Raw genomic sequence first — 12141 nt, forward strand, 5'->3', positions numbered from 1 at the left:
CCGGGGCAATCTAGGGCACCTTAGTGGGATAAGCTCCGCGGGACGCCGGCCTGGGCGTCCTTGATATCTATAATCCGTGCATCTACACCGTGCTTGGTTCTAAGCTCGGTCGGAGTTGGCTAAGAAATTGGGCAAATATCAAGTTAAGTCAACGTGGTATTGAATTGTATTGCTATTTAGGCCTAAGGCACAGTAGAACCACTTGTCCTAGAAGAAGCACCGATGACCGGATTCAAATAAAAAATTAAGAAACAACAGAACTGCTTTTACAGACAGCTTTTGCATGCACAACAAATCGAACAACGTCGTATTATCCACCATTGCGGGACACATGTGTGCAGATTCTGTTCCGAGTGAATCGATTTTAACGGAGCCGATTTACAATTTGCGCCATACATCCCTGACGATTATGATGATTGGGGTTTTAGGGCGCGCCGACTTCTGAGATCCTTCTGCACCCATACCTCCCTGATCCAGATAGAAATCGGCTTACAGTTATGCTCTGCAGCTTTAAGTTCTAATCCTGAATCATCGAATCATCATGATTGGATCTAATCATCTACTCAAGCATCAATCCCATTCGCTAGATTGGAAACGAAATCGACTACGATGGGGCGGAATTCCGCACAAGACAACACACAGTCTCTTTTTTGCCACGGCTAGAATCCGAGTATCTTTCTCCATTCCACCGTATTTCATTCCCAGACATTCCATCCATTGGCGAGACGCGTGTGGCAGAGTGGTATGATGACGAGACCCCTACTCGAGTGGGTGCGTAGCGACGTCCGGGTTCGGCAACGGTATGTGGCGATGTCGGGGCTGCGGGTTCGGAGCGATATGTGGTGATGTCGGGGCTGCGGGTTCGGAGCGGACATGTGGTGATGTCGGGGCTGCGAGTTCGGAGCGGATATGTGGCGATGTCGGGGCTGCGAGTTCGGAGCGGACATGTGGCGATGTCGGGGCTGCGAGTTCGGAGCGGACATGTGGCGATGTCGGGGCTGCGGGTTCGGAGCGGACATGTGGCGATGTCGGGGTTGCGGGTTCGGAGCGGACATGTGGCGATGTCGGGGCTGCGGGTTCGGAGCGGACATGTGGTGATGTCGGGGCTGCGGGTTCGTATCCCCGCGCTCACCAGACTGTGTCTTGGTGAACGCGTGCCATCAGAACCTGGACAGGCATTTATTTGATGGCCACAAGTAAAATAATAAATACACGTACCCATCCGCTCGAAAGAGGCGCAAAATTTGCGAACAATTGTCGCTGGCGAAGCATACATTTGCCTTAGATTCGCAAGAGCATGCTGCGCGCGTCACTTACTTCCCGCTTATCACAAAATGGTAGTAAAAATAAGCACACCGGCAAAACTGATGGCACAGAACTTCGCGAGAATCGGTCTCAAGAGCCCACTTTTTTCCCAGTACCCCGAACGTTTTCACCCTTCAAAAGCGAATGTAAAAATTGACGAAACTGCATGCGCTGCAGAGCGCCACCAACGGCATTATTTCCGCTGTCCCCAAACCATAGCAAAGGGGGCAAGAGACCCATCTTCAAGAACACGGTCAGACCAACCATTAAGCTGAGCGAAGCAGCGTTGAACACCAATGTGCATGACTGGCCTGCGGTTGTTATTACGAAAGCCGCACCAGGTCTGCCGAAACGCAGAAATCTTTTATCTATCGGACTCTAATGACCATCATTATCTCTCGGCACCAGCAAAGGAGCAAACAATAATGCTTGCTGTACATGCATGCATATACATTCACTGTCGGTTCCCTGTTCCCCGGGCTTCTGACGGACGGGCAGGCGACGTAACGCGTCACACCGGCTACACTCGTCGGTCTCCGTCTCCCCTCCCCTCCCCCCCCCCCCCCCCCCCCCGCCTGGCTCCTGCAAGTCTCCCCGAAAGTCAGAGGCAGCAATGGCTACATACCGATCATTCCGACAGCGATATTGCCGCTACAAAATCATGAACTAAAACTTATCGCCGCCACGGACCGAACAGCCGCATATTGCGTAGAGCCAGTCCACTTGGTTTGCGCAAGTTGGCCAGCAGCGGAGATGCCTGAAGGCGCCCCAGGAACCAGGTACAGCTGATCATCCATCTCAGTCCGCCCAGAAACTCGCCGACACGACATGGCAATGTTGCGCTCATCGATCCAACAGTTTGGGTACCATATATAATCCTAGAAAAGAGTGGCGGTCAGCCGCTGCGTGCCCCAAGTGGCCGAAGGGTTCAGGCCCATCTCACGGTAGGCCACCATTTGAAAATCCAAAACCAGTTGGGATTCAGCCCACCGAAAAAACGCTGCTTCGGTGTCCAAGCTAAAAAAGCAGGCACGATTCTAGTGAAATCGATAACCATTTTGTCCACGCGTTTCTAATAAATAACATGAAATTGAATGCCAGAACGAAAGGAACATGCCAAATACACGGAAAGGAATTACATGACAAGGCTGGGAGGGAAGATGCACGACGAAGATGCTGGGAGGGAAGATGCACGATGCCGGACGTGGGGCGCTGTCGTACAGCGCACCCACAAAAAAAACAAGATAATGAAAAAGCCGAAAGACGTCCAGTTAAACTCAGAGCGGGTGAGTGACGCGCAATTGGACCGCACATTCCGAAGTAATCACCAGAAGTATTTGCTGCGACAGCACTAGTCAAGACTAACGTAAGTCACCCAGCATACCTCCCGCAAGAACATTCAAAACCTTCCCGGGTCTCCAGAACACACAGCTTACCGAACTTTCTGTAGCGTTCAGACATTCCACTCACCAGCTTCCTGAACCACTCGAACACGCAACTTTCAAGCTTCTTAAATCATTCAGGCACGCACACTGATGTAAAGCTCCGCCGACGGCTCGGGTGAGGGACACCGGGGGAGAGGAGGAGGAGGCGGGGCGGTGTCGATCGCCCGGGGTCGAGACACAACCGTCGTCACATCGTCAGCAAACTTTATTAAAAGACGCGCCAAAACGACGCCGTGCTGCACTCGGCCAGGAGGGAACACAGGGAACGCTAAGGGGAGGGGGCTGGCTTGACTACAATGATCTGGGGTGGTGATGAGTGCCGGCCGGCACGGCCATACCCGGCGCGCCGCACCGGCTGACTAACGCGGCGCGCCGCACTTGCAGGCGGCAGGGAGTGCGCGCTCAGCTGCCGCGGTCGCGACGTCGCGACGCGCCCGTGTGGTACGTCTTGGCGTACGGGTCACCGGCGGCCGGCTGCTCGGTTGGCGTGCGCCGAGACGCCTTGGCGGCGGCCGGCGAGTCGGGGACCACGTCCACGCACTGCGCCAGCAGGAAGGCGTCGCCCTCCTCGGAGCCGGCGCCGGCCGCGTCGCCGTTCTCAGCCGGCGGGCTCAGCGCCACGTCCGAGCCGTCTGACGTGACATCCACCAGGCCGGTGCCGCTCGCGCCACTGAGATCCTGCCCCTGCTCGAGGCCTGCCTCTACCGTCACCTCTTCCTTCCAGAGATCGTCCAGCAGTTCCTGCTTCAGCTGGCGTTCGGCCGGCCTGAACGGATCCGGCTCGTCGTCCACGCTCGCCTCCGCCTGCACCGCGGCGGGAACATTCCACATTTCCACGGCCGCCTCCACATTCATTTCGGCGGTGGCCCCTGTCCCGGCGCGCGCCGTGTGTCTACGCGCCGCTTTCAGCGCGCGTCGGCCAGCCTGCAGAAGGCGGACAGCTGCCGGCCGACGCGCACCGCGCAGTCCCATCAGCTGGCGATAGGTGGCGCCGCCGGCAGCGCCGCTGCGCGAGGTCACGTATTGCCGGCCGTACGGATCGGTCGGTGCACCGGCTGGCCTGCGGGCCCCGGCCGGGCGGGCTGTCGCAGGCCAGGCCGGCGGCGGGCCGTGACCCGCCGCCGGCTCCGCCTCGGACACGTCCTCCCCCGGCTCCAGCTCCAGCGCCGACTTCAGCTCCGGTTTCGGTTCCAGTTCTGGCTCCGCCCCGGACACGTCCTCCTCCGGCTCCAGCTCCAGCTCCGAGTGCGGCCCCGGTTTCTGTTCTAGTTCCGGCTCCGCCTCGGACACGTCCTCCTCCGGCTCCGGCTCGCTGTCCGTCGACGAGGCGCGCTCCAGGTCGTCCATCGGCCGAGATGTCGGCGTTCGCGGCGCCGCAGCGTGGGAATGTTGAAGCTCTCTGTACGTAGCACTGTCCGCCGGCAAACGACGGCCCGCCTGCGAAGGACAATGTCGCGGTGCATCAGTCGCCTGGCAAAATAACACCGCGGACAAAAAGTTCTTTGAAAGCAGCCCTCCGCAACTTATCAGGTTAGCTCCCGACAATTTCCCAGAACAGACGATAGGCTGTAAACTAACAGGTACTAAGTCAATGGTCTACGGAATTTCACAGCAATAACAGCACCGTACGAAGTTCCCCAGCACACTTTACCACGCCGAACACTTCAGCTGCATCTGAACAGCGCAACCAAACGTCCGCCCAGCCGCGACGCCACTGCCAGCCGGCGAGTGCACTCACCTTCAGCTGCTCTATGAGGAGGAGGTCGTCAGGCCGCGGGTACTTCCTGGGGCGACCCTTGCGCGTGGGCAGCAGGCGGCGCCAGCGCTCCCAGTCCTGCTCGGTCATGCCGTCCGGCAGGCGCCGCTGCGAGGCCGGCAGCGAGGTGCTGACGCGGCGGGCCGGCCGCTCGTCGGCGGCGCGCCGATGCGGCGGCCGCTGAGGCCGCGCGCCGCCCAGCGCGAACGGGCGCGTCGGCGGCGCGTACCCGAGCGCCTCCAGCTCAGCGTCCACCGTCTCCCAGAGGTAGTCAACCACGGAGAGCACGGCGGCGGCGGCGTCCTCGCCGCCCGCGTCGTCGCTCTCCTCGCGGTACTCCACCAACGGGCCGTACTCGAGTCCGATGCGCTCCAGCTCGGGGCCCGCCATCACGGGCGCGTTCATGCCGGCGTAGAGGATGTCGAGCGCCTCGGCCTGGCCCACCAGTCGGTACTCCAGCGGCAGACAGTACAGTTCGGGCAGCGGCGCTGGCGGCGCGGACGACGACCCGTTCTTGCCAGCCGCAGGCGGCTGCGCGGCGGCGGCGACGGCGGCGGCAAGAGTTCGGTCGCGCGCGATCCGCCAGCGGCACTTTTTCGGCGAGCGTCCCCAGTGCATTTTCTTGCGTCGCTTCCTGCGCTTGCGGTGCTCGGCCGGCCTGGCGGCGCCGTCCGACTCGTCGTCGACGATATCGATCATGTCGAGCAGCGGGTCGGCCGGCAGCGCGGCGTCCACGTCACAAGCCCGAAAGCCGACGAAGCGCTCGTCGGCGAGCGGCGAGCCACGCAGCTGGTGCGGGTTGAAGCCAGCGAACGGCCGCTCTCCGGTCGCCGACCCCGAGTCCTCGGACGGGCACGGCGAGCCGGGCCGGGCGGTGGAGGCTGACGGCCGACCGGCGCCGCCCAGCAGCTCCTCCCAGCCGAGGCGCATCGGTGGGCTGGCTGGCCGGCGCCACGGCACGGGCGAGCGCCGGCCGGCCGCCGGGTCCTCCACCTTGGGCAGGTCGGTGCACCAGGCGCACGCCAGCGGCTGCAGCCGCGCCGCCTCCACCTCCTCACGCTCGCACGCGCCCGCCGACACCGCGTGCGGCCCGACCGGCGCGAACGGCCAGCCGGCCATCTGGCGGCGGAGCAGGAGGCAGGCGGCGTCAGACGGCGCGCCGCGCAGCCACAGCCGCCGCCCCGGCCCGGCCACCTGTCCGATGTGTGTGTGTGTGTGTTTGAGCGCGCGCGCCGCGCGGGGCGGGGCGGGGTGGGGTGGACGGAGAGGAGCCAGGACAGGATCTGCAGTCAATTTAGTGCGTCCCTAGGCCTGCGGCCCCCGTGGGTTCCGTCGACCTGTTGACGGTCGCAGACACACATGGGACAGTTAGCCGCCGGGGCGGCAGACTGTAAGTCGCAGCATTCACGCGCACACACCGACAGCCACGCACACAGTCAGTCAGCAATATGACGACAGCCGGCAAACAGCACTGCCGTGCCGTGCTTGACCAGCAACTACCGGCGCCACAGCCGCTAGCAGCTACGGTACTTTGGTCCCCGCCCAACCAGCCATGACATGACCCCAGCCATCCAAATCGAGAATATTAAAAGAAAAACAAAGCTGTTCATGATCTCGGGCCTTGCACGTACTTGCAGCCAAAACTGCTAACGGAGTATCCGAACTTGTGTTGCATTTAGTATGCGGGGTGTTGCCTGCCGACTCCCCGGCTGTGCAAGCGTCCGCACCTACTGGCGTGTTGTAGCGACCACTCGCTAGCGCCCTTTTCGAGTAGCTCAGGTCTCTTCCATGCTGCACAAATCACGCCGTATCTGACCAACCTACATTACTAACGGTGACATCATGCCGTTAAAGACCTGCCTCCCTTCCCCTCTCTCCCTACACCGGTTGTCAAAATTCATATTTTTCGTTGAAAATGACACCCTTCAAGGGCGGATCTAGGCCTCAGTTTTGGACCTTTTCGTAATTTCAGATATACACCATTTTCCCTGAATGCGCCTTGCCGAGCTTCGGCGAAGACATTTCGGTATCCTGACACCTTTCCGCGCGGCGACTTTGACATACTGTGCCGGCCCGTCCGGCATCTGCCGCACCGAGGGCGCGGCCGTCGGCGGCGGCGGCGGTACTCACCCAGGGCTGGTCGGCGCGGCCGGGCGCGGCGCAGGCGTGCGGTCCCAGGCAGGCCAGGTGGTAGGTCTCGTTGCACTGGTGACAGCGGTGGAGCGGGTCGTCGGGCGGCGCGGCGCCGCACACGCAGCACACCTGACACCGCCGACACACCCAGTTCTCCTGGTGCAGCGCAGAGCGCGGCACGTCGCCCTCCTCCAGGCAGAACGGGTGGTACGGCTCGCAGCACGAGTTGCAGTACAGCATCTGGTGACGGACACAGCGGCGTCACACCTCCTCCTGCTTAAAGTAACCGGGCTTGGCGTCTCGACGTCGCGCGTCGGGTTTCGCGCGTCGCTTGCAGCCCATAGCTTCAAAAGCCTAACACAGTTCATCACGAGGCAGTGGCAGCGCGGCGACACCAGCGTCAACATCGCGAGGCGGCATTCCCGCACCATGGGGCGTTGCCAAACGCCACAGCAGCCGCAGCGACCCCAACACTCCAACACCCGCCGCCTGCAGAGCAGCGCGCGCTGCTCCAGTGCAGGCGGCGCCTCGCTCCCGCGGCGCGGCCGAGCCCGGCCTGGTGCACCTCTCACCTCCTCCTTGCCGGCGCTGGCGCAGACGAAGCAGAGGACGGGCACGCCGGGCGGCTGGGCGGCCAGCACGGCCAGGCCGCTCTCCCACAGCTCGGCTGGGTCGCGCGGACTCCAGTGGTCCAGCTGCACCAGCGGCGACGGACGCCGCAGCCGCGCCTGCCGTCACACGACGCCCAGCTCGTGACCCCTGCTCTCCTAGCGACCGGTGACACATCACCCAGCGCATCTGACACATGCCCTGAAGGTCAAGTTGAGGGTTTGTGACCTTTTTCCGTTGCGTCTAGACCTGCCTTCAATTTGGCACATACGCCACAGCGTGGCGACGGGTAACATAAGCGAAGACATTCCCTAGGGTGTTACGAGTCCACGTGATCACTGCGCGAGAGGACCACCTAGCGCGTTCATCTCTGGTTCAAATGTTTGCAGAGTACCGGCCCCCATAGGCAGAAGAGACGGCGGGGATATCAGCCTCAATCGGGCCGAACATGTGACATGATACCCGTTTCACACGGGAAAGGAAATTGACACGGGTGCCAGCTTCACCTGGCGCCGGGCGGAGGTCGGTGCCGGGCTCACCTGGGCGGGCGTGGTGCCGGGGGTGTCCGCCTCGGTGGGTCGCTCTTCAGAGGCGGCGGCGGCGGTGGCGGCCTCGGAGGGGGCTGGGTCGTCCTCCTCGCCCAGCTTCAGCACGTTGACACCGGGCAGCAGGGGCTTCTTGCATACCCGCCGACTGGCGGCACACAGGAGCGGAGTGGCGTGAGTCGGTGAAGGGGCGCGCCGCGCTCGCTCGCCTGGACCCCAGCCGCGGAAAGCACGCGCACCGACAGCCAATAGCGGACTAAGCCAGTCACCGATTACTACGCAGCTGCAGATGAACGCTATCAAATCTCCCAACGAAGGTGATCTAAGGCACACATTGCAGCTCCACGCAAACTTTAGTTGGGGAGGGGTTACACGACGACGCCGGACAAACCCTGTAGCGTGCAAATCCTCCGCATATGGAACTATATAATGAAAACATTAACTTCAAGTTACAAACATATTTACTTCCGATAAAACAAGTTATGTATCGTCCCATGCTGTCATATTTCTTATGCATCTGGCACGACAAAAATGATGTTTGCTCTTCAAGCCTGCCCCCAGTGAGGACTCATGCGGAGACTCACGCGCATGACTTCTTGAGGCGGCCTGGTCCACCGTATTTTATCATGTCTTTGCAAAAGACGCATTTGGTGCAGTTCTTAGCCCTGCAGCCCAAGCAGGTGCCACAGCGGGACTTCCGTATCCGTTCTTTGCCGCGAGACTGCTGCAGGTGTTTGTACTTGTGCAAAACTGTAACACAAATGAGGAGTCGTGAACGCGTACGTCGCTGCGACAACCATATGCCCGCTGGTGCTACTGGTGCATACGCGGCACCAACCACCAGGCCTTTTCAACATACCTCCAGCTGCACACTCATTCAGAACAGCAAATTTCGCGTTCCATGTTTCGCGACAGGTCCGCTGCTCAGATTCGCCCGTCTTCAATCAGAACAAACCGGCAAGTCAAAGGGCGCTAAACGCACCAACCCCGCTGCGGCTGAACCCGGACGGCCGCGTGACTCCGCTCCCCGCGCGGCGCGCCTACCTTTCAGCTTCATCAGGACGTTGCGCGAGCTGGGCTTATCGTCGGCGCCGGCGTGGCGCCGCTTCTTCAGCTTTTTCACGGTGACGCCGTGACGTCGCACGGTGGCCCAGCCGTCCCGAGCAGCCGCCGTCGCCTGCGTGCGGTTCTCCTTGCCGGCCGACGGTGGCGGCGGCGGCGACGGCTCTGCCGGCTCGGCCGCCGACGCCAGCGGGTCGCCGAACGTGGCGCGCGGCTGGCCCAGCACCAGCGACGCGCTGCGGCACACCAGCTTGACGCGAGGCCCGCGTTTCACGAAGCTGTCGCGCACCACCAGATCGGAGCGCACGTGGCCCGGGCCCAGGCGCACCAACTCAGCGCCGGCCGGCTCGGGGCTGGCGGCAGCCGCTGCCGCAGGCGGTGGCGCCGGCGGCGGCGGCCCGTCCATGAAGAACGACTTGGCCTTGCGCGTGATGTCGGTGGTGCGCAGGTACGCCTGCAGCTCGACCACAGACTTGAATCGCGTGCCGTCCGGCGCACACACGACACGGTCCAGCCGGCCGCCCTTGCGCACGAACTCGCGGCGCTTCCAGCCGCCGCCCAGAGGGATGGACGTGACGGCCTTGCGGCTGTGCGCGCCCGGCGCCGGCGGCCGGTCGCCGCTCCGGCCGCCGGCCCGTGCCAACGCCGCGGCCGGGGTCGAAACCGGAACTGCAGCCGCCACTGGGGTGGAGGCCGGGGTCGAGGTCGATGTCGAGGTAGGTGGTGTGACTGGTGCCGTGGTCGATGTCGGGGCCGATGTTGACGCCGGCGCCAAGACCGTTGTCGATGTCGTCGCCGGAGCAGCGGTCGCTGCGGCTGCTGCCACCGCCGGCCGACTAAGCTCCTCAAAGCCGACGGGGTCGGGCGAGGAGGTCCCGCCCCAGGCCTTGTCGCGGCAGGGGGTGGGCGGAGCGGCGGGCGGGGCGGCGGGCGCCGGCGCCGGTGCCAGCGCGGCAGCCGGCCGCAGCGGCCCGTACTCGCAACAGCCCGTCTCCAACCGACGCTTACGGCTGAACAGCGGCACGCCGGCCTGCTGTGCTCGCGGCAGGCTCGAGCGCAGACGGTTGTGGCGCTCCTCCGAGAAGTTGAGCGCGTTCAAGCACGCCTTGAGCCAGCAGACGTCGCAGCGACTGTCGGGCGGTGGCGGCGGCTGCTCCTGTTCTGCCTCGTCCCGAAGCACGCGGCACGCGTCTGCCAGGCGGAGGCACACAGTCACGTATGCAGACCAACGCGCTTATGATTCTTTTCCGAATTACATGAAGAAAATATTCCATAACACGTTATCTCGCCATATACTTGTGGTTCAATGCGGGCACAAAGCTGCAAACGATGATGAAAAAAGGGTGGCAAGAGCATTACTTCCTTATGCACCATACGACTGCTTGTTTCTACACATTTGCATTTTAACGCCACAGGAAAACCAGCGAGTCAGGTTGAGCACATCATTGAAAATAGTGAAGTACAGAATATGCATCAAGTGAGGGGCACACATCCCACAAAGAGAAAAGCAGCATCCATACCTTTGTCGTCGAGGCATTTGGGGGCGGGCGCATTCTGTTTCAGCATCTTGAGGACGAACTTGATGCAGTGCAGGCAGATCCAGCTGCCAAACTTGTAGCACAAGCTGGGCACGGCTACGTAGCGGCGCGATCCACACGGGCCGCACGTTACGTAGCCGCCACCTGTCGGGCCCAGGCCGGGGTCAGAGGTCAGGTCGGGGATACCCACACAGCCGCCCAGACGGCATACAGGAAACGCACCCCGAGCTTACCGACTGCAGAGGTCAATGCGTGCGACGCTTTCACTGGTGACTGAGCGCAGAAACAATAACGGTGCTCTGCTCTTGCTAGTTTTTTTTCAAACAAAGCAAATGGCATTTAATGGTACAACCACACAGGAAAAGCAAAAAGTCTGACACATTGCCTCGACAAGCTGCGCAGGACAAATAGAGCTTCGAGTTCAAGGCCCACGACGCGCCCACTGGGTGAGACCAGGCCGCCGCGTCCAGTGTGCTCACCCGAGGTGGGCGCGGCGGGCGAGCCGCCCGAGCCGGCCGCGGCCGCCGCGTCCTCGGCCGGCTCGGCCGGAGCCTCCTCCTGCTCGCTGAGGTAGGTGAGGTCGCGGCCGTCGCGCAGCCGCTTCAGCACGCGGTTGTTGAGCTGAAGGCGCGGCTGGCGCAGCAGGTGGCGGCCGGGCGCGGCGGCAGCCTCCTCCTCGCGGCCGCGCACCTTCAGCCGGCCGTCCCACTGGGCGCGCAGCATGGCCTCGATGTCGGATTGGGCGGCCGGCGGCGGCTCGGCGGCCGGCGGCGGAGCCACGGCCGCGCCGCGCCCCGGCGCCGCCGCCATGCTGTCCGCATACTCCACCACCGTCTTGATGACGCCCTCGTCCAGCTCCTGGTCAGAGGTGGGCGAGAGGGCGCGGGCTGCGCGCGGCGGCCGCGCCGGCACTTGCGCCGGTGCAGGTTCTGGCGCCAGCGCCGACGCAGGTGGACCGCTACCCAGCAGCGCGTTGTCCTCCACGAAGCGACGGCTGGGCCGGACCACGCGCGAGGAGCGTGTCATCACCAGGCCTGGCACCGGCGCCGGCGCCGGGGTCGGAGCTGAGGTGGTAGTCGGAGTCGGCGCGGGGCTGGTCGCCGCCGGCGCGCCGCCCGAGCGGGTGCGGCCGGCGACCTCTGGCGGTCGCGGCCCGTGGCTGCCTGGGGCCGGCGCACGCCGCGTCCGGCCGCCACCGGCCGGCGTCTCCGGTCCGCTGCTGGCCGAGGAGGGTGCCGGGCTGGCCGACTGGCTGGCAGGAGCGCGTGCGCCGGCCGCCGCCGTCACTGGCCGGCTCGGCGCCGGAGGTGGCGGCGTGCGCCTGCGCGGCGGCGCGCGTCTGCCGACCGCTGCCATCCGACGCCTCCGAGCCGGCCTCACTGCTCGTCCGCGACACGTCGCCGCGAGTCCTGCCGCGCTTCGGCGGCACTTCACTCCCACTGAAAGACTGGGCGGCCGGCGACTGGCGGCCGGGCGGCGCGCGCCTGTCGCGGCGTGCGCGCCCGTCCGGCTCCGGGTCGCCGGTCAGCGCGCCGGCGGCCGCCAGCGCCGGCTCCTCCCGTCCGCCGCCCTCATTCGGGTCTGGCTGGCCGGGCGGCGCACTGAAAGCCCGCAGGCGCTTTGACACAGCATACACTGACTCGCCGAGACAGGACGACAGGCGGCGCAGACTCTCCGGGTTCTGGAACGGTGGGACGACGGTCATTGTCAAGCCCTGTAATGTATTTATTACGTCTCATTCCATACAT

At 63.4% G+C, this 12141-nt stretch overlaps 2 protein-coding genes across 2 annotated transcripts in view; both read right to left on the reverse strand.

Annotated features, from left to right (window-relative positions):
• Positions 1–11599, reverse strand: part of LOC119094240 (histone-lysine N-methyltransferase 2A) — a 48705-nt gene extending 37106 nt beyond the window's left edge. Inside the window, exons 1-7 of the mRNA XM_037217315.1 lie at positions 10873–11599; positions 10376–10537; positions 8838–10046; positions 8378–8543; positions 7788–7941; positions 7212–7367; positions 6637–6879 (exon numbers count right to left, since the gene is read on the reverse strand). Of these exons, the coding sequence (XP_037073210.1) occupies positions 6637–6879; positions 7212–7367; positions 7788–7941; positions 8378–8543; positions 8838–10046; positions 10376–10537; positions 10873–11419 (2637 nt within the window). The 5' untranslated portion in view covers positions 11420–11599. The remainder of the gene's footprint in view (positions 1–6636; positions 6880–7211; positions 7368–7787; positions 7942–8377; positions 8544–8837; positions 10047–10375; positions 10538–10872) is intronic.
• On the reverse strand, positions 1960–4613 carry LOC119093121 (uncharacterized). The gene is made up of 2 exons (XM_037216025.1): positions 4489–4613; positions 1960–4187 (listed from the first exon to the last, which is right to left on the reverse strand). The coding sequence occupies exons 1-2, from the start codon at positions 4594–4596 to the stop codon at positions 3153–3155; spliced, it is 1143 nt and encodes a 380-aa protein (XP_037071920.1). The 5' UTR covers positions 4597–4613; the 3' UTR covers positions 1960–3152.
• Positions 11600–12141: the final 542 nt, after the last annotated feature.

Source organism: Pollicipes pollicipes, unplaced genomic scaffold (assembly GCF_011947565.3).
Source record: "Pollicipes pollicipes isolate AB1234 unplaced genomic scaffold, Ppol_2.1 Scaffold_4002;HRSCAF=4701_pilon_pilon_pilon, whole genome shotgun sequence".
NCBI classification, from domain to species: Eukaryota; Metazoa; Arthropoda; class Thecostraca; order Pollicipedomorpha; family Pollicipedidae; genus Pollicipes; species Pollicipes pollicipes.

Bases quoted from the DNA above. Each gene is read 5' to 3' on its own strand.
- LOC119093121 (XM_037216025.1), bottom strand. From the start codon at position 4,596: ATGACCGAGCAGGACTGGGAGCGCTGGCGCCGCCTGCTGCCCACGCGC. The intron at 4,188-4,488 runs GTGAGTGCACTC...TGTCCTTCGCAG, and splicing joins TCCTCATAGAGCAGCTGAAG to GCGGGCCGTCGTTTGCCGGC.